The sequence below is a fragment of the Myxocyprinus asiaticus genome, chromosome 34 (genome assembly GCF_019703515.2).
Source record: "Myxocyprinus asiaticus isolate MX2 ecotype Aquarium Trade chromosome 34, UBuf_Myxa_2, whole genome shotgun sequence".
NCBI classification, from domain to species: Eukaryota; Metazoa; Chordata; class Actinopteri; order Cypriniformes; family Catostomidae; genus Myxocyprinus; species Myxocyprinus asiaticus.
The window spans coordinates 35097659-35119523 of NC_059377.1; the positions used below are offsets into that span (position 1 = coordinate 35097659).

The window sequence follows — 21865 nt, forward strand, 5'->3', positions numbered from 1 at the left end:
AATGTCGTGGCTGATTGGTGTATATGCTCTTGGCATGGTTTTCATACCATTTATACAAACACATTGATTTCGCTATGTTTATGCCTCTCAACCATACTGGAACAGCATTTTCTTCCACTGAAAACGAAGTGTTTCGAAAACGCTCTCCAATACTGCATACGTTGTAAAATGATTTAAACAGATTTAATGATTTAAAAAAAACTGAAAAAAAAAAAATAAATTAAAAAAAATTAAAACAAACTGAAACCTAATGCGAGACAAGAACTTTGTGATTGTAAAAACATGTTGCCTGGGGAGCTGCCATGAAAACATTTTCACAGCAGGCAGACAGATAGGGCCTTTATTCTAGTCACAACATATTTACACATTTATACATTAAATTTCATACAAAGACACAAAAAGATAGACAGTTAGAACTAAATAAATACTGTAAACGTGTGTGAAGGACAGAAAGAACAGAACAATGCGTGCTCTGTTACATGGTTTGAATAATCGAAAACAAAGAGTGTGTGGGTTGTGATGCATTTGCAATTTTTTTTTTTTTTATCAGCTAAGGGCTAAAATGGATCCGCCCAATAAATAACTACATTGTAACAGTTATAACACTTGCTTTGATGGTCTCTCAGTTATTTTCTTAATCAAAGGAGTGTCAGACTAATGCGATGATTCAAACCACTGTCCCTCAGCGTATGGCTGTCCAAAAGAATCATTAGCCAAAACTGGCTGTTCACTGGAAGAACTGAATTCCTGCCAAAGAGGGCATAACCATTCAGCAATCCCTCGAAATGTCCAATCAAAAATCGGTTACAAGCATGACAGTTTATGGGAACTTCTATAAGCCATGTTCTCTTATTCTCCTAAGGACAAGAGGTTGCTCTCACATTATAGGAAGATGATCACGAAATGCAGAACTCTGTGAGTCGACCAGCCATAAAATGTTTTATTTCTCTTGAACTGTAAAACTGTATAAAGGTCATTTCGGCTCCAACTCTCTTGGCATGCGAGTCCTCAGGGATGTTGGTGCAAGATAGAGACGTTTGTTTATCTGTGTCACCGACTGATGTCGCGGCTTCCCTCCCAGCTTTTACCGGCGGTCTGGTCAGCAGTGCTGATGTTGCTCTGAAAGAAGGGATGCTTCAGGGCTGCAGCGAGAGAGATGCGCTTCGCTGGCTCGTACTCCAGCATGGCCTCTATCAGATCAAACATCTGGTGATGCTCTTCAGCTTCAGAGAGAAGATATCTCTGTGAGAGAAAAAAGGTTGTACAACAATGAGCATATTTACATGACAACACACATTTACATAAACAGCCATTCAGTACTCCAGTTTTTGAATAATTGATTTTTTTAATTGATTTTTTTTTATTTTTATAATTATACAGATTGCTGAACAGATTCCCATTTGCTTATCAGGTACTTATCATTTGAATGACTAGATTTAAAGGAAAAATGTATTCACAGATAAGGCCTGCTTTTGAAAGAGTTTTACTCTACACAAACACTCAAAAACAGCTATTTCTACCTGATGAAATATTTTAGCTGAACTGGAATTTTTTTTTTTATTCTCAATTCCATAACTTTAGATTTTACTCATTGTCAGGCCTGGAAATCACAATTTTAAAATTTCCTGAATTTTCCACCTTCAGGTAACCTAGTGGTACACTGTAAAAAAATCTTAATGGTAAAAGAGCATAAATGCTACAGTAAAAAAAAAAGTGGTTAACGGGTAGTTACATTAACAGAGTAAATAAAAAAAATGTAACAAGACAATACATGTAATTTTATGATAAAATATTAAATGTCTTTATAAAAAAAAATTTACATGTAAAAAGTATGATTTTACCATTTAATTAACTGTAAATATTTATATTATATTATGTTTAACAAGAGAATACATGTCCTTTTTATGGTAAACTTTTTAAAATTGTGGTGAAAAACAATAATTGGGCATTCCCAGAAGTCCCTGCATGACCCTGCAAGTATTTTCTTCTTATTTTTGTATATCAGTTATGTACATTGGGGTGTTCGGTGTTATATTTTGTGTGGTTTAGTTCATGTTTATTGCATTATTTTAGCATCATATGTGTTACCCTGATGGTGTTTTGTGTTTGAGAGTACAAAACTCAACATGTGTATTAATCATTGATCCTGGAAGGGTCACTTTTGATGAACTTTCAGTAATCATGTGGCCTTCAGTAGTTACTACAGTGATTAACAATAATAAAAAAAGCAGACTTCCATAGTTCCAGAAAGTTAGTATATGATGTTTATATCATTTAATAATTTAAATGGTAGTGAACCGTTAAGTATACAGGCATCAGAATTACATCCCGTAAAGCCTGAAAAATGTTCACCGTATCTTTTACGGTAACAGAAATTTACCGTAAATTCAACGTAATTTTTTAAAACAGTTTACCTTGAAATTGAGCATCTCGGACAACCCTGATAAACAACAGTGGGAAATATGTCAGTAAATAGAAGTTGGCCAATCATAATGGAAGTCAATAAATTTTACTCTTAGAAGGTACAGCAGTAAAGAACATCAGTGTAATTCTATGGGTCTGAGAGGTGGAAAATTTACAATTAAATTGCTGGAAAATAAAAATTATAACTGTTTGTAACATAAGTGTACATGAGGTAAAAAGTAAAATGCAACAAAATAAAGAATTTGCCTTTTAAAATCAAGAATGAGGCAGATGAATATGCATCCCTAATGTTTTACAGTCTGTGTTCCTCACCCGTAAAGGTTTGCAGTTTTCTCTGACATATCTTCCTGCTGAGGAGTTCTCATCCCAGTCCAGGCGCCCACGGTAAAAATATTTTTGTTTCCTGTGAAGGGGGAGGTGATCATATTAGTTGCAAAACCCACTTCATGTAAGCGTGAATACCATGGAAACTGTATGTTTAAAACAGGCTTAATAAAAGTTTAAATTGACCTAGTCTTACGAATCATCCTGGAAGGAACAGGGCCCAAAATTCTTTCCATCATTGCTAAATGCTCCCGATTGTCATGAGTCTGAAGAACAAAATACATTTAAATGCAAGAATAACTGAGACAGACCCGGAGATGAATTGAAATGAGAAATTAAAAGGTTTTGTCTATGATAACTGTGGAATATTGGACTCTTCAGCAGTATTCTTTTGGCTAAACTTTACAATACAGGGAGGACATGTGTTCTTTCCAGCCTATACAGATGGCTTTGTGTGTGACTGGAAGAAATAGAGGGAGCATTAGTGAGTGCGTTTGTGGTCAAAGGGTGTGTGGCAGGTGTTTGCTTCAGTGTGCGCGTATTAACACCTGTGACCCCTTGGTAGGATTCTACCTGATCTTAAGCTTCTTATGTGAAAATAAACAAGTGTGGCTGTATAGGCCTGCTGTCATTGATTCAGAAAAGTGGCAAAAAAAAACAAAAAACAAAAATGGAAGTAGAGGCAGATTTTGTACCTGGAAAAGAGTGAAGCCGAGGTAGTATTCAAAGAGGATGCAGCCAATACTCCACACATCACACGGCTGACTCCAACCCAATTCTGAAAGGGAGAGGAACAATTTAGAAGGCCGTTTTGAATGAGGAAGTCATCTAGTGGCAATGTCATGTTACTGCATCATAATAAAAAAAAAAGGCGTATTGCATTAGTGTATGTGCACATATATTACACATGCATTAAACATACTTAAAAAAAAATCAAATAAAAGAGACAGCACTATTTACTCTGCAGTACCCAATGCAAACTAGAACAACTCATAACATATTAAAGGTGCAATATGTAAAATTTTTCATGTAATATTCGCCTTTTTTTAACACTAGGTAACGTTATCTTAGAGATGGAATCCAGCAAACGGCCGGCTCCAAACACAACATCGACTCTTACACAAACTCAGAGTAAGCCAAAAAAAACAAAACATTTATGATGTGATCGTGGTCGAGCGAAAACTAGAGTGAACATCAGCAGGACATTTGATTCCTGGAGGGACCTTCATTTGGTTTTGGGGATCAAAACCGACCCTGAATTGGCGTTCTTCTTATTGGACAGGTAAGCTTACATAACTGCAAATCATGTGAAATATAGTGCCATAAGGACTGATATGTGTAATTTTAGCTAACTTGATCTTGCCTGCTAACGCTGATGAATTGCAAGCTACCTTGCTTCGTAACTTTCAAATAATTTCAACGATCTTCTCTTTATACTAAAAGTCAGGTATGCTGATTCACAGTAACGGACATAATGTTAATCTGTAATTATTCAGCAAGGTAAACTACAATAACACATGAAATGAATGCTAGACAATGTTCAAGATAATGCAAAAATACCCATTCATTAGTGTAACATAATTTGGTTATACAGAAAATATATACATTCTATTATTATAAAACAATAGTGCATCGATATATCAAAATGACTGTTGTGATGGAATCATATCAATACTGAATTGTGTCAACATATTTATAATGTACAGTCTACTTTATAAACAGCTACTGTCATCATCCACCAAATTTAGCTAACAGCTATTGATAAAGCTGGCTAGCTAGCTAATGCCGACATAGTATAAATGCAGTTAATGTATCATGCAAAGAAAAGTGATTACTTCAAACAACAGTCTCTCGCATAGTCAGACCTATATCCACACTTTGTTTTAGCCCTGTTCCAGCACTGGAGAGTCAAATATAATATATAGTCTCAAAGTTTGTAGTAAAACAATCATAACTGTGTAATTTTAATTATGCTACCTCATCTGTCAGCATGATGCCGGTGAATCATGTTCAGTCTCTTTGTTTTGGTCATGCTCGCTTGCGTCCCTATGGAGTGTGCAAGTGATCACGAGCAACAGGCTGCAGTTCACTTAACAGCCACAGGTGTCATTAATAACAAGGGTTTCTGAATCTTACATACTGCAGCTTTAAGGTTAGAAATATTCTTGCATGGTTACCAATCGTTCGTTTTACTATTACCTGAGTGAAGTCACAGCAGTCCCTAGCTGATTCTAATTAAATTCCTTGTGGTGGAAAGGGAGAAAGTAACCCGCTGTCCTGCTGCTGCGATTAACCCATTCTTAAAGGAATAGTTCATCCAAAAATGAAAATTATCTCATTATTCACTTACCCTGATGCCATCCCAGATATGTATGACTGTCGTTCTTCAGCAGAACACAAATGAAGATTTTTAGGAGATAGAGCTCTGTCAGGTCCTTATAACAGAAGTTCACGGGTTCCAGCACTTTGATGGTCCAAAACATTTTAATTATCGACTTGTTTCTGACATAAACCTATCGATTTGCTTCAGAAGACATTCACTGATCAACTGGAGTCGTATGGATTACTTTTATACTGCCTAAATATGACTTTTAGACCGTCAAAGTGCTGGCATCCATGAACTTCTGTTATAAGGACCTGACAGAGCTCTATCTCCTAAAAATCTTCATTTGTGTTCTGCTGATGAAAGACAGTCTGGGTGGGCATCATGGTAAGTGAATAATGAGAGAATTTTCATTTTTGGAAGAACTATTCCTTTAACCTACACTTTTAGCTAGTCTCGGTTCATGTTAATCACAAAAGTTTTAAATCTAAGACAAGCATTGCCTGAGTGTTAGTTATTTGTCAAATTGAAAGCTTCACATATTACTCATCACACAAAAATCTTAAACACATGCTGATTGGTAAAGATCATGAGGCAGGACTGACAGAAAGCACAAATATGCTTACCCAGAATAACTTCTGGTGCTCTGTAGTGCCGGGTTGAGACAATGGTGCTGTGGTGCTCATGGTCAAATGTAGCACTGCCAAAATCCACCACCCTCACTGCTGTGCTTTTCACAGTACGCTCATCTCGCTTCTACCTTACAGAAAAAGAGCAGGACAATCAATTATTACATACATTTAATGATGTCCTTCATTTTTCTTTTAATTCAAAATATTGGATTTGCTAAATATTTATCTAAAAGTGCTTCCAAAGTTCTTCAATGAGAAATACAGAAAACATATAGGTTTTGTTTAGAGGTAATAAACTCTTCCATCACCTTCTCCACGTTGTATGTCATTGTAAAGTCAGAGTTGATGAACAGGATGTTTTCTGGTTTTAGGTCTGTGTGGGTCAGTTTGTTCTCATGTAAAACTGCAAAGGAGAAAAACATCAGCATTTTCACAGATACAATGAACTGCAGTGAACTTATTTATTATCTGAAAAACAGAGTGTAGCATCAGTGCAATTTGTGAAAAACACATTTATTCTATCTTGAATGTTGGGCTTTTGCATGTGCGTCTACTTACACTTGACAGCCAGGCAGAGTTGGTAAGCCATATGACGCACTTGGCTGATGGAGTAAGGCAGGTAATTGTTTTCTTTGAGGAAGTCAAAAGTGCTGAGGGCCAGCAGCTCAAAACTGATACACATATGCCCATGATAGTCAAACCAGTCAAACATCTGCACACATAGACTAAGAGGGAGAGAAAGGAAAAGACCTCTATAAACAGGGACCTTTTGTGTTTAATAGAGCTGCACAATTAATCAAAAAAATAATCGAGATTAAAATTTGCTTACAATTTGAATAAATTGTAAAACACTTGTTTATTATGCAGTAAAGCAATTCAGGAACAATTGTTTTGCATGTGTAGCCTACATAAAGAATATGGCATGCAGCTGCCCCACAAAAGATTTGTTTAATCGAAATGAATAATCGCAATTACAATATCAAGCACGATAATCATCAATTATGATTTGTCATAATCGTGTAGCCCTAGTGTTTAACATGAAAAGCAATTTAGCAAGCGATTAAAAGTTTAGTGGTCTTTCGTCTATCCTTTAGTCAGATTAGATCGCACCTACAAGCTGTAAGGATAAGTACTTCATGCAAGATTGCTCAAAGCATACTTGATAATCTGATTTTCCAACTCACTTTTTATTCTCAGGATCCTTTTCATTGATTCTTTCCAGTACGTTGATCTCCAGCCGTGCAGCCTCTTTGTACTTCTCTACGTTTTTGATGATCTTCAGAGCGACACGAGCTCCGCCCCTTAACCAAGCAAATAAACATTAGTTTGACCATTTCAACATTACTGAAACATTACTGCAATTTACATTATATTACACTCCAATAATTCTCCTTGGGGCAATAAAACATCCTCTTGTACTGTGCTTATGTCTCTCAGAGCACATACACTATATGGACAAAAGTATTGGGACACCTACACATTACACCTACAGGAGCTGTTATGACATCCCTTTCTAAATCCATAGGCATTAATATCGAGTTGGTCCCCCCTTTGCAGCTATAACAGCTTCCACTCTTCTGGGAAGGCTTTCTACAAGATTTTGGAGTGTGTCTGTTGCATAGAAGCATAGAATTTTCTGATATGTTAATGCCTCAGCTTACCAAGACATTTTGGAAAATTCTATGCTACCAACTTTGTGGAAACAGTTTGAGGAAGGCCCTTTTCTGTTCCAGCATGACTGTGCCCCAGTGCACAAAGCAAGGTCCATAAAGGCATGGTTGGATGAGTTTGGTGTGGAAGAACTTGACTGGCCCGCACAGAGCCCTGACCTCAACCCTAACGAACACCTTTGGGATGAACTAGAACGGAGATTGCGAGCCAGGCCCTCTCGTCCAACATCAGTGTCTGACCTCACAAATGCTCTTCTGGAAGAATGGGCAAAAATTCCAACAGACGCACTCCAAAATCTTGTAGAAATCCTTCCCAGGGGGGACCAACACGATATTAATGCCTATTGATTTAGAATGGGATGTAATAAAAGCTCCTGTAGGTGTAATGTGTAGGTGTCCCAATACTTTTGTCCATATAGTGTATTTCCAAGCCCAACATCTCAATAGAAGTTTTAACAGCCAATCACCATTTTTTCCACAGTGCTTATGTAATTAAACTACTGATTGGTTGCCAGGTAATTACACTCACCTTCGATGATCAATACATTGCATCACCCTCCCGAAGGTGCCCTCGCCCAAAGTGCTAACGATCTCATCTAAGAGACAAATAGAGGGAAAAAGAAGTAGAGAAAAGGGAAGGCGGAAATTTAAAGAGAGTAGTTAGGCAGTGGACAGAATATAATTTTTTTTTTTTTTTTTTAACTAAGTTCTAAGCTTCCTAAAACCTCTCACATTAACTATAACTGTCTCTAATAAACCATCTTTTAAGGTTAACCTAAAAAAAAAAAAATACGACAACCATCATTATGCACACACTCCATGAAAAATCTGCAAATTTTTTAATGCCGAAAACAGTCTGCATTTCTTTTAAAAAAAAGGAAAAAAAAGAAACTGCTCTAGTGGTGAATCGGTGCACTGTGCTGGGGAAACTAAAAACGTTTTAGACATTTAATCTTTGTAGTTTTCGTAAGTTGGATTCACCACAGATGGTCTAGGTTTGAAGCCAGTTCAACACGAAATTATTGGATTTTAATCTTCAGAAAATTAAATGTGCTTAGAAAAGTGCAATCACTACGTACATTGCACAGAGTAATTAAATCCTAAATGACGGAAAAGCATAAGACGTGAGGGCAACGTGAATCTTGATGTAGTCAAATACATGCTTAAAGAATAGAATAAATATCCTAAAGCTAATTCTAAGAAACTTCTATTTCGTTGTCAAGAAATAAAAAAATAGGATATCATAAGTCCTTGGGAATATTCCTAAGCATCCCTGCAAATCATCATACAAACACACCACCCCCTTCAAAAGCATAAATAGAGGAGATCTACTAAGACATGTTCAACCTGCCTTCCCCCTTGCCTGTTGGGGCAAAAGGGGAGAACATTCTAACACGGCATCATCATCACCACCATCATGGTCATGACTTGCTGCCCTCCCCTGTGTGTGTCTGCTGTGTGCTGGTACTAATAGGGAGAAAGGTTACGAGATAGGAGTAGAGGAGTAGTAGTAGTGGCAGTGTGTACATCTCTCTTGCAGGACGTCGCCACTCCGACAGATCAGGTGACCCTCCTCGTCGTCCCTCACACACAGAGCCCGTGTCCCGCTGTCACTCCGCTGCTTTCAGCCCCAGCCAGGGTCACAGGTCACACCACGACCACAGAGGGAGGAGGGGAGGTGGGCGGAGCAGGGAGAGTGGAGGGGGGCAGCCGTGGCCACGGCGACGAAGATGACCAGTGTTGTAGTTGTTGTAGGTAGGTTTGGTGATCATGGGGTGAATCGTATGACACCACGTGAGGAGATATATATAACGATAGGGATATAGTGCAAGGGATCAAGTCAAAGATAACAATTTTACCCCACCCTTCTTGCTGTCTTTAAAACTCCCCTCATCCCTCTGCCTAGCAGCCCTGACAAAAGTCACAAAAGGCAACCTGCATCAAAATTTACTCATTAAATAAAAAGCAGATGAGTAAAAGCATTGCTATTCAGAACATAAATCCATAAAATAAAAAAAAGTTGCTCTACTGTCAGACAACAAATAAAATAAAAACAGCTGAAATTATGGAACAATATAAAAATTCTTTTTTTGCTTTGATTTTCTCCCCTTTTTCTCCCCAACATGGAATGCCCAATTCCCAATGCGCACTAAGTCCTCGTGGTGGCGTAGTGACTCGCCTCAATCCGGGTGGCAGAGGACAAATCTCAGTTGCCTCCGCATCTGAGACCGTCAAGCCGAGCATTTTATCACGTGGGTTGTTGCGCGCGTTACCATGGAGACATAGCGCATGTGGAGGCCCACACTATTCTCCATGACATCCACGCACAACTCACCATGCGCCCCACTGAGAGCGAGAACCACATTATAGCGACCATGAGGAAGTTACCCCATGTGACTCTAACCCCCCTAGCAACCGGGCCAATTTGGTTGCTTAGGAGACCTGGCTAGAGTCACTCAGCAAGCCCTGGATTCAAACTCACGACTCCAGGGGTGGAATGTAAAAATTCTTTTTTTCTCATCTATAAATTGTGGGGAAAATGTATATAGTTGTGTAGATAGCAAGATAAAATATAAATGTGAATTGAGAGATAAATATTACGATTACTGAGGCTCTCCCATTTACGACTTAATTCATAGTTAGCAATACAAATCAAATCATTAAGAAAATCTCTAGAGGCTTTTCAAAAGGGACCAATTCCTAATTTGACATTACTATAAACACTGAAATCCAAGACTTGGACTACCACTATTAAAGGATAGTTGACCCAAAAATGAAAATTCTGTCATTATTTACTCACCCTCATGTTGTTCACAAAAACCTGCATGACTGACTGTCTTCTGTGGAACACTAAAGGAAATGTTAGGTAGAATGTTAGCCCCAGTCACCATTCACTGCTTGTTTTACCTCATACAATGAAAGTGAATTGGGACCGGACATTCTCCTTTTGCGTTCCACAAAAAAATGTTATGCAGGTTTGGAATAACGTGAGGGTGAGTAAATGACTAATGATTTTTCATTTTTGGGTGAACTATTCAATTAAAAGACAAAACGTCAACAAAAAGAAACAACGTAAAACAAAGGAGTTTATTACTTACCAAATCCTGGGGCTGTGGAAAAGAAAAACATTACAGAGAAAGAGAGACAGAAGCGTGTAGAGGAAGAGATAGGTGAAGGGATTGGGGGGGGGAAGAGCAGGCTCGGGAATTGAAGTACTCACCGAGGAGGATGGGCTATAGGACCTGGTTCTACGCCGCCTTCGTTTGTGCTTACGCCTGCTGCCTTTCCTTCGGTAGGAGTCCTCACGGTCCCGATCATGGCCCCTGCGGTAGTCGTAGCTGGGCGATGCGTCGCGGGAGTAGTAGTTGCTTGGCGTCCTGTGTTCCCTGTCGTGATCCCTGTCCCGATCCCGGCTGTGCTGCTGTTGATGAAAGCTCTCGTCGTAGTGTCTGTCGTATGGTCTGCGGTCTGAAGAGCGGTTGTCGTAGCTGCGGAGAAGTTGAACGCAATTATTTTACCACTGAACTATTTACATACTCTAATTCCAAGACGAATGAAGCGATTATTTCATATAAACAATTTCATGTATCTTCTATGAAGATTTGACACCAAAAATTAATGAAATAGAACTTTTACCATATTATACAATGCTACCATATCATACGAGGTTCACACATTCCCACAAGTTTTCAATTCAAATCATTATTCCATGCAAATGTTAGGAACTGCAAACAAACTGAGGATATAGAAATTTCAGAAATTAGTTTTATTTGCTATCCCAAAAGACTAGATGCAAAGGAACTGTTTACTTTTGCTTTGCTCCTGCTATTAAATGCATGATATGCACTATTTCACATTTTATGTGTTAAACAATAGTCATCATACTATTGATTACACCTAATCTATATGTAGTCACAAATTAATTCAGAGACAATTAGAGGGCAGAGCTGGAGATCTGTGATCAATGTGTAAAAATTTGACTGTCTTGTGGTTAGAGTTGAAAACAGTATTATTACTGTAGCTTCTTTGAAAATTGCCTCTGACCTAACTTATAAGGGTTACCAAATTTTCACAGTGTCTCCAGTAAGCCTATTGGAGGAACTACTCTCTGAAATCAATCTTACCTCCTGGATCGTGCATAGCCTGCCACCTGCCTGTGTCCTCTCCCTCTCCTATCAGGTTCACTGCTGGAAGAGAATGAGGGCGAGCGCCGATTTCGAGGTTTTCTCCCTCGCTCTCTATCCCGCTCCCGATATCGATCCTGGTAGCTGCTGCGGCTTGCCCTCTCTGAGGGTGGGTACCGTCTGGAGTGCGGCATCTAATAAGGAACAAAATAAAAGATATTAAAATTAAAATATATATAAAAAATATAAAAAAACAACTGACTTTAAATGTTGCCATACAGAATGTTAGAAAGCATTCTCAATTTGTCTTGAAAAAAAAAAGACACCTTTCTTAAAACAGACATTGAGGACATTTTCGAGAGCTGGTGCAACCTGAATTGCATGCATTTCTAAATTACATATTTTACAAGCAAGACAAGCTATATCTATATCTTAATCTTATACCATCTTAAAGGGACAGTTCGCCCAAATATAAAAATTCTCATGATTTACTCACCCTCGTGCCATTCCAGGTGTGTATGACTGTCTGTCTTCTGCTGAACACAAAGATGTTTTAAAAGAATATCTCAGCTCTGTAGGTCCACACAATGCAAGTGAATGGTGATAAACTATAAATCTTGACATTAGCAGTCTCCTTGGCGATCATGATTTCAAGCTCGATTACACTTCCTAGCACCATCTAGCACTCTGCACATACGGAAGTGTAATCGATCTTGAAAACATGACTGTACCTAGAGACTGCAATGGCAAGGTGTAGAGTGAAAAGTGAGTTACATTGTGGTCTGTTCTGGCTCAAAATAAATTAGATAGCTTCAGGAGATATCGATTAAACCACTGGAGTCGTATGTATTACTTTTATGCTGCCTATATGTGCTTTTTGGAGCTTCAAAATTTTGGTTACCATTAACTTGCATTGTATGGACCTACAGAGCTGAGATATTTTAAAAATCTTTGTATTCTGCAGAAGAAAGAAAGTCATACACATCTGGGATGTCATGAGGGTGAGTAAATTATGAGAATTTTCATTTTTGGCTGAACTAATGGGAATGTCAGTTTGCATTTCAATCCTTTTACATCACCAGAAAACAGTCTACAACTCCGCTTACCTTCGTAATACACAAAATAAATCTGCTTTTCAAAAAGAGACAAAATATGACTGAAAGAACAAACCGAAATAAAAACTGTCTATATTAGGCTTTCTGATGCTTCACCATGGGGTTAAATTATTCAAGTTTGACAAAACCCATAGGCCTATGTGGGCAGTTAGAGGCTGGTCTTGAACAGATGTTAAAATACTTGACAAGATTAGCCTAAATACTGAAAAAGAGAGAGAGAAAAAAAAAAATCAAGGAAGTCTCCCATTTGTCTGCCCTTTCAAACAGACATTGTTGCATGCAAAGTTTGGGAGACCTTCCTTGTATGTATTAAGCATTTACATACGTTTTATGCCTTTATTGTATGATTTATGGCACACTGACACCCAATTCAAACAAATGTTGCTACGACCAAAAGCACAGAATCTTTAATAAAAATGCAACCAGGGCTGCATAGAAAACACGAGTACAGCAATTTAGAACACAAAAAAAAAAATTTAAATAACAATATAATAAATTCGACAATGTCATGGCAAATTATTCGACAATGTCATGGCAAATTTGGCTCAAACTGTATTTTGCATAAGACACAATCCAGGGAGAACACTTTATGATTACACTTTCAGGAAAGTGTTGCATTTACACTTGAATTCCTTTACTGACACGTAAACATTTATTTAACCCTTGTGTGTCAATTTAAAAAAAGTTACTCAGAGGACCTTAGAGGACAAAAATGTCTGTCAAAAAACTGCCATAAAAACATTATGTATTAATATTATTTTCCACTTTCACTGACTTAAGATTTTTTAACCAACATCAGTCCTGATCATAACTATCAAGTATTCATTCATTTTCAGGATTTTAACCCTTTAAATGCCCGTTTGTTTACATAATGTCACTGTTGTTTTCACACACACACACACACACACTTCTCAATAGACGCATAAAAAACACACCCACACAATATTAAATGCATCATTTATTCAATTGGCCTGCAGTGCTCTATAATACAGAAAACAGAAAATAGGAAAAAAGCATGTATTTGCTCCATAGGCTAAACATGAGAAAAATGGCGCCATCTGATGGAATATATATAAATCGTGAATTCTATGATACGCTTTCGTTCCGAAGCGAGGGCTCCGGAACGAAAGCGTATCATAGAATTCACGATTTTATGCTTTAATGGCACTGGGATATATTGCAGATTTAATGGGTTTCAATGGGGATATTTTTGTCCTGAAGGTCCTGAGTGTAACTATTTTGTGTATAGTGTATTATAGATGCATTATAGGAACTGAGGTTGAAATATAAAAATTCCCCCAAAATACATCCCTTTGGCAAAAAGTATGCCGTTGGCATTAACACAGCCAAAATGATCGAAAAAATAAAATAAAAAATCGTTAAATGCGCTAGATAGCATTTATATATAAAGAGGGGAAAACGTATATATTGAAAAAAAAATGCAATTGGCTCTTTAAGTAATACACTGGCAAAGTAGGTCAAATAATAACAAGAGCCTCTTCCTCGAGGCAGCTTCAAGCTATTTTTTAGCAGTTTGACCACCGTGTTACGAAACGTACAGGCGTTTATTATGCATAACAAAAATAAACGACATATTTGCACCAACTACTGGCGAGGCTTTCCAACTAGCAAAAGTTGTTATTGTTTGCACTTACTATTCCTTTCACTTCCTAACGTCAGGGAACTCGTATTTAATCGTTAAATGGTGCGGCAACTTCGACACATCACATGGTATAGTTACTTTTAAAGGTACTAGGAAAAAAATAATCTTTCGCAAGCTGACTATCTGCTATCCGTCTCGACGGCCATTTTGAGATCTTCAAATCTGCAACGGGTCGTTTCTTCAGTGCTGTTTTTTGGGGGAATTCAGTCGAAAATGGTGTAAAACGTGACCGTCAATAAAAAATAATGTTTTGTAATCACCGTTTTAGCAGCCAGTCCTGTCCGTTTATCCCACAGAAAATCCGTGTTGACGCTTCGACTCCAAATTTCACACTCGAGCCCAATTAAACAGTGAAGAAAAATACCACTTCCGGTCCCTCCTCTGTAAACACGCGTGCCAAATTTGATCGTAAACAACGCACTGTTTATCCCACAGATGACAATCCCTTACAACATTTTCCACGGTAATCATAATTAGTTTACGTCAAACGCCACAGTTATTGCACTAAAATAATTTTAACTTGGTCTTAGCCACCGTCGTCTTAGAAAATGACAAAACCATATATGGATGCTATCTGAATTAGATTGTTTTGTTTACAACAGTGTTATTACAGTAGTAATTGTTTTTTTTTTTTTTTTTTACTTTTTTCTGGCTAAAAAAGTGAAATAGGATATGGACATGTTAATGTATATTTTACTTTGCAATAAAACATGTGTATGTAATGTTATGTCAGGGAATAATTTTTTTTTAATTTTCCACATCCTTTTTATTGTTTAGCAATATGTCTGTTTGTCTAGAGAGAATTTGCTAAGCAATTCAATCTTGATATTTGAATATTTTATTTACAAATAATATACAAATCTTCACATTTCTTGCAGATGTTAAAAAAATAATAAAAAGTAATAAACATAACAAATAACAGCAACAAGACAAAATAATAATTCAAACCTTACATTGCATTATACATTTCATCTGGAGTTAGTCTTTAAATGTAATATTCTTCCAAAACAGTGCCATAGGTTTTAACTAGATAAATGACACATCAAAGAGACATTGTGTTCCATAAGTTGACAGAGCAATATTAGAGCAGCCTTCCAGTGCAGCGCGATGAGCCACAGCAGCACAGCAGAACCTTCCCATCCACACTGCCCACCTCATAGTTGTAATCCCATGTCAACTCTGTTCCAGCTTTTATGCGCCTGGGAAAGAGATGAGAGAGTCTGTATATACTGTATTATAATGTTACAGTATTTTCAAAGATATATATTTTTGATAGAAGCACATTAAAATTCAAAGCAACAGGTACATTTTTACATAGGTAGTAATTACTTTAAGATCTGATGGTGTTTTTAAAGATTTCCTGTTTCAGTGGCATATATATATATAAAAAGTCGTGTTTAGCTGATGCTAAACGTTTAAAGAAAACGTAAAAAAAAATAAAAAAATAATGATATAGATTGATAAATTATGAGACTCAGCCTAAGAAACTCCTATATAAAAAAAAATAAAAAAGCCGAAAAATGTACTACTTATTTTTCTGATTTTACATTATATGTCTCAGTGTGTTGATAAGGTAGCTCAGAAAAACTGCTTTTGTTTTGTTCCCAATCATGTCACCTGAAACTGTTTTTGTCTTGATACAACAAAAGCAGTAAGTTTTGGCATTACAAAAATAATTTATCCTAGTGTCCAAAAACATCTCCAAGTTTCCAAAAGCCTCTAAACAAATAAAACATAATTGTAAATAAATACTAATTACACAACAATGATTAAAGGTATGCTCTCTCTCCAAAAGCATGCAGGCATGAGTAACAAGATCACATTCAGTTCCATTCTGTCTCATTTGAGCCATCCAGTCTGTGTCATGTAAATTGGTGCCATCTCCTGGTGGCCATATGTAATTAGAGTGAACAATCCTCTCTGCCCAAATTTGGATGACTTCCACCTCTGGTTGCAGCCATCTGAATCCTAATACAATTGGTTTAGCATTCCATGATGCTGGACAATGTACTACATAATTTCCAATGAAGTCATCTGATCCAAGAAAGATAATGTGTTTTTGGCCAGATATGTGCTGTGCACATTGTGCTTCGTGTGGATTATCTAATGAACTATGCATCCGATTACTCTGTGTTTGGACTCGTTTTAAAGACAATCGCCTCATCTAAGTAATGGTATGTGATATTTTATATTTCGTTTATTTTTCATAAGCAAAAATGTGGTAAGACATATACTTGACTTATACATATACTTAGCTATTACTCACTATATTTTTATGATATGAATGTATTATGATTGTATTCTACTATCTGAGAGCTTTCCAATGACATATGACACATGGCTATTTGATCAGTTTGATGATTTTACCAATTACAATAAAATGTGCAGTGCAAAATTATTAATAAATTATCAATACGGAACACTTCTGGTTTGTCTGCAAATTTCAAAGCACTTGTTCAGTTTTGGTTATAGCCTACATGCATTGTAAAGTACAGCCAAGGACGGATTAACCACCGGGCCGATTGGGCCGTTGCCCAGGGGCCTCTAAACCCAAAGGGCCCCGAGCTCTAAATCAATGATTTATTTATTTTGAGATATCTATTATAAATCCACGTAAATATCAGCCTTAAGTGAAATACCATTCATGTTGGACTACAGCAGCACGAGCAGACACTCGAGTACAGGTGCAGCGCATTTATTTGAAGGACTGCAGAGAACAGCCTTTGATTTACAAAACACTTTCCAACACAAAGATAAGCTGCCATTTACCCTGGCTGTGTACAAAGCTGATGGTTTAAATTAATATAAGCGACAGAATTCGTGCAACAGTATAGATGACTTTAAAATGTTTAAGTCCTGCATGCATTTAATGTTTAATGATAAAGCGAAAGATGCCTTAATACCCTAAATATGTGCACGGTAACCTTTTGTAATATTTGGTTAACCGCAAGAGTTCACGAACGGTTATTCTGTTATTTGTCAGGAGTCGGGACTAAAGAACGCTTATTGCCATGGATGCATCAAACACAATCTAAGATTAGCAGGGAATAAAATGCACAGTGAGCTATGAGCCTAAATAGCACAATACACAGATCTTCAAATGATAAAATCACATTAAAGTCAAACAAAAATAATCTGTCACTGCCTGCAACATAGTAAGCCTATTCTTAATAAATGGAAAATGCTTAATTCTGCCCGTGCAGGTTCACTTTCCATGAGGCAACGAATGCTACGGACAGGGTTGGGGAGTAATGAAATACATGTAATGGGATTACGTATTTAAAATACAAAATATAAGTAATTGTACTCCACTACAGTTACAATTTAAATCATTGGTAATTAGAATACAGTTACATTCAAAAAGTATTTTGATTACAGAAGAGATTACTTTGCATTTTATTGTCATTTGTTTCATTTAATATTTAGTCCTTTCAGATGGAAAACATTTATACATATAAATGATGCGATCCAAAGAGCGTCTGAGCAGTGGTGAAGCATTTTCTTATGATGTGTTACATTCATACGAGCAGACAGAGAAGTAAGTCTGAAGTAAGTTTGGAGCAGAAGAAATAGAAATAAACCTTGTGTAAATTGTCAGCTTTATGCTAAGCTAAAATGCTATTTCTAGCCATTTTACATGCACGTTCATATTTATATTTTATATGCATGATCATATTTTTTTATCAAGAAAATTCACGTTGGATCATAATTTCTTTTTTTCTAGTAAGACCTTTGATATTAGGGCAAAAATCGTATTCTTGATAATTTTTGTATTGTTTTCCTGTATAAATATCTAAAAATCCTTAAAACAAGATCAATTTGATTTATCTTGTTTTTGAAACAACACTGCATAAGATATTTAGGTTTTTCAGAGAATGTATTTTTAACGTGTATTTTGTCTTACTGTACTGGCAGAGTTTTTATAGTCAAAACAAGTGAAAAAATCTACCAGTGCTGAAGAAGTAATCCAAAGTATTTAGAATATGTTACTGACCTTGAGTAATCTAACGAAATACATTACAAATTACATTTTACAGCATGTATTCTGTAATCTGTAATGGAATACATTTCAGAAGTAACCCTCCCAACCCTGGCTACAGATTACAGGACCACTCGTTTCCAAAAATTCCTTTTAAATACTAACAACTTCACTTATCAATTTCCTACATCTCCTTAATAGACAATTAAGTTGGTATGTATGGAGGCACTGACTTGCTGGCAAAAAAAGCAACCCAGGGGAAACGGAGGTCGTGTGTGTCGATGAAGACATTCTGGACAAATAAATTGGGACTGCAACTATGCTGTTGAGAAGGGAAACACAAAAGGTAAAAAGTAATGCAAACAATGCATAATACATGGCATAAATATTCTTAACATTATTGGCATGTCAACAAACACATCATTACATATCCTGAATAGTGTAGGTGTGGCATACATTGATGTAGCGCCCAAGGTTGCCCTCCTGTCTCGCATCAATGATATAACACGCCTCCTCTCTGTTGAACAGCCTGCGGGTGTTGTTGGCAGGTTGTACTGTCTTCGTTGTCTCACTCAGTGTTTTAGATGTTTCTAGTGGTTTTACTCTTCTCTGGCATGACTTCTTGGCAAAGCAGCGCCTCGGAGTGGAGATCTCTTGGCCTGAAACAAAGAGATGGTAATTACGAAACACTAAAACAAGCCTAAAATGAAGATTCAATCATTGCAAGAATAAAGAGACAGACCTTCTTTTTTTTGATTGGCCAAGACAGTCAAATTCTTTTGTGTATCTTCAGATATTTCATGAGGCTCAGGGGACAGTGTTTTCTCACTTAAGTACTCATCACAAACTAAACAGGAAGAGAAATATTCAAATAGAAATCTTGAGAGGACAGGCCAAGAGCAATATGAACTAAGTATTTACAGTTAGACTACATAATACAGCAGCATTAATCCTGTACGCACACATAATCCACTGTCAGAAGGAACTTCTGTAGGATTTTAAACATATACCAATGAACAAATTTCACTTTGGCATTTTTTATGCATGCTTCTTTGTCTGCTTTGAAATCCAACAAGCTGTAAATGGAGTCAATCAATTTCAGTCTTTAGTTTAAAGGGTTCATCCAAAAATGAAAATTCCCTCCCTCCCATTTTCTCGCCCTCATGCCATCAAAGATGTCTATGACTTTCTTCTGCAAAACACAAACAAATATTTTTAGAAGAAAATCTCAGCTCTGTATGTCATCACAATGCAAGTGAATGGCGGCCAGTACTTTGAAGGTCCAAAAAGCATATAAAAGGCAGCATAAAAGTAATCCAAATTACTCCAGTGGTTAAATCCATGTCTTCAGAAGCGATATGATAGGTGTGGATGAGAAACAGATCAATATTTAAGTCCTATTTTACTATAAATCTCCACTTTCACATTCTTCTTTTATTTTTGGCAATTCACATTCTTTTTGCATATCGCCACCTACTGAGCAGGGAGGAGAATTTATAGTAAAAAAGGACTTGAATATTGATGTTTCTCACCCACACCTATCATATCGCTTCTGAAGACATAGATTTAACCACTGGAGTCGTATGGATTACTTTTATGCTGCTTTTATATGTTTTTTGGAGCTTCAAAAGATCTGGCCACCATTCACTTGCATTGTATGGACCTACAGAGCTGAGATATTCTTCTAAAAACTTTGTGTTCAAAAGAAAGAAAGTCATACACATCGTGGATGGCATGATGGTGAGTAAATGATAAGAGAATTTTCAATTTTTGGTGAACTATCCCTTTAAGGATATCTTCAAGAAAATGTGAGTTATGTGCAGCAAATAAGACTTTGGAATGGGATAGTGCATTATTGCATGGTTTTTCCTGTATAGACAATTTTTCAATTTTAAAAATTTTCTAATGTGAATCATTCACATATTCCCTATTGATTTCATTTACCTCTTGACATAGAACTACTAACCCTTCACATGGGAAAAATATTTAAGTTATATTTCAATGACCCTATGTAATAGATACTTTCTTATTATTTCAGGTGTTAGTATACATACCGAAATATAATCATAGTATTAGTTGTGCTATATTTACCATCCATCTCCTCATGCTCAGTTTCCACCTGCATAGGTTCATATTTTTCTATGGACAAAAGAACAAAACGATCTCATAGTTACACAATGACATGCAACTGACTAGGTTAAATGATCTGAAGTCATTTCAAGTAATTTATTCACAGCCACAACATACCTTCACTAGGCATGTAACGATACACACATTTCATGATACGATATGATACAAAGCCTCACGATATGATACAATAAGATACGTTTAAGATAAACAGCGCCCACAAATGTTTCGCTCAAACGTATTCAAGGATTCAACATAAATATCTTTTAAATCATAAATGACACAACAGTGTCTGACATTGGCAACAAAACGCAGAGCTCTATAATAAAGTAATAATAGCACTGCATTTATTCTGTTTGACTGTAATGAGAAAAACTAATATGAACTCACAATTTTCATGTTTTGCTTGAGAAAAATGTGTTTGTCTACACTCAAGTAATTTAGATTTGTATATAACTTTTCTCAATACACATAGTTTCAAAGCAGCTTTATAGAAAATCATGCCTTAATGTCTTAAAGCCCCCAGTGATCAAGTTAAAGTAAATATACAGTCCAATATTATTTAGCGGCTTGAGCAAAAACAGATCGGTACACGTAATGTTTTTGGCCTTTCCCCCATTTCACGTTGCATGTAAACTTTACTGGTGTTATTACCGGCATATAACGTGCGCAAGTGTGTTCATACCTGTTTAGATTTCGTCGTCAAAATCAGAGAATAATAAGTCTCTTGTAATTGCGGGTTTCTTACGTTGTCAGATTTTTTAATAAGCTTGTTTTTGTTACTTACAGCTTCTTGCTCAATGTCATGCTCCGTGTCATCTGGGAGAGGCTGGATGTTAAATGCAACTTTGCTGCTGCTGTTTCTGCCTTGCGCGGTGATGTCGGCATAAATAAAACGACATGTTTGATGTACTGTAGCGCCGGGACATGACACTGTTGTTTGGCAAATTCGACAAGCTGTAACGCTAAAAATCTACTTGCCGTTTGCCATTGATCTTCTCACCTATGTACTGTAGATCTGTTGCTCTGTTTTCCTGTGAGCGTGCAGTGCCCCGTCACTACGGAGGAGATCGCAGCTCTCAGTGTTGCGCTACGTTTAATTACACTATAAAGTGTTTATGTATCGTACATTACATATGGAATTGTATAGTGAGCGTTGTATAGTACGATACAATTTTTATTTACAACCCTAACCTTCACCACTGCTGGAGTCTTCATTGTAGAGGGTATTTTTCCATAATGGCCCCGTTTTCATTTTTATGGACTTCTTGCTTTCTCCCTCTGTGTCTGAGCAGTATGCCTCACTCTCATAACCCTCTTTCAGCTTCTCCACCCCCTCAATGAAGTCAAGGTTGGCCAAATAGTCATTTCCAGACACTGTCTCATCTTCATTCACTTTGTCTTCATTCACTACTTTACCTGTGAAGTAACGGATAGAGAGAGGTGATATGGGGAAATACTGAGTTAATTTGTGTTTTCAGTAT

The 21865-nt window shown here is 36.9% G+C and overlaps 2 protein-coding genes across 8 annotated transcripts in view; both read right to left on the minus strand.

Annotated features, from left to right (window-relative positions):
* Positions 1-326: 326 nt before the first annotated feature.
* On the minus strand, positions 327-14671 carry LOC127425615 (dual specificity protein kinase CLK2). Of its 4 annotated transcripts, XM_051671790.1 has the most exons (14): positions 14536-14671; positions 11498-11691; positions 10594-10861; positions 8901-8991; positions 7903-7969; positions 6888-7004; positions 6262-6428; positions 6012-6106; positions 5698-5827; positions 3444-3526; positions 2935-3014; positions 2737-2827; positions 2415-2440; positions 1046-1242 (listed from the first exon to the last, which is right to left on the minus strand). In XM_051671790.1, the coding sequence occupies exons 2-14, from the start codon at positions 11689-11691 to the stop codon at positions 1194-1196; spliced, it is 1458 nt and encodes a 485-aa protein (XP_051527750.1). In that variant the 5' UTR covers positions 14536-14671; the 3' UTR covers positions 1046-1193. The 4 variants fall into 4 exon arrangements, with proteins under 4 accessions (XP_051527749.1, XP_051527752.1, XP_051527751.1 ...); XM_051671789.1 differs by lacking the exon at positions 2415-2440 and having other exon boundaries at positions 327-1242; positions 14536-14670; XM_051671792.1 differs by lacking the exons at positions 2415-2440; positions 8901-8991; positions 11498-11691; positions 14536-14671 and having other exon boundaries at positions 327-1242; positions 10594-10742.
* A 432-nt stretch (positions 14672-15103) lies between these two features.
* The window catches only part of LOC127425596 (histone-lysine N-methyltransferase SETDB1-A-like), a 42924-nt gene continuing 36162 nt past the window's right edge, over positions 15104-21865 (minus strand). For all 4 annotated transcript variants that reach the window (XM_051671735.1, XM_051671737.1, XM_051671738.1 and 1 more), the window contains 6 exons: positions 21576-21800; positions 20346-20393; positions 18997-19101; positions 18711-18913; positions 18488-18576; positions 15104-15474 (listed from right to left, as the gene is read on the minus strand). In XM_051671735.1, coding sequence (XP_051527695.1) covers positions 15357-15474; positions 18488-18576; positions 18711-18913; positions 18997-19101; positions 20346-20393; positions 21576-21800 — 788 coding nt within the window. In that variant the 3' untranslated portion in view covers positions 15104-15356. The remainder of the gene's footprint in view (positions 15475-18487; positions 18577-18710; positions 18914-18996; positions 19102-20345; positions 20394-21575; positions 21801-21865) is intronic.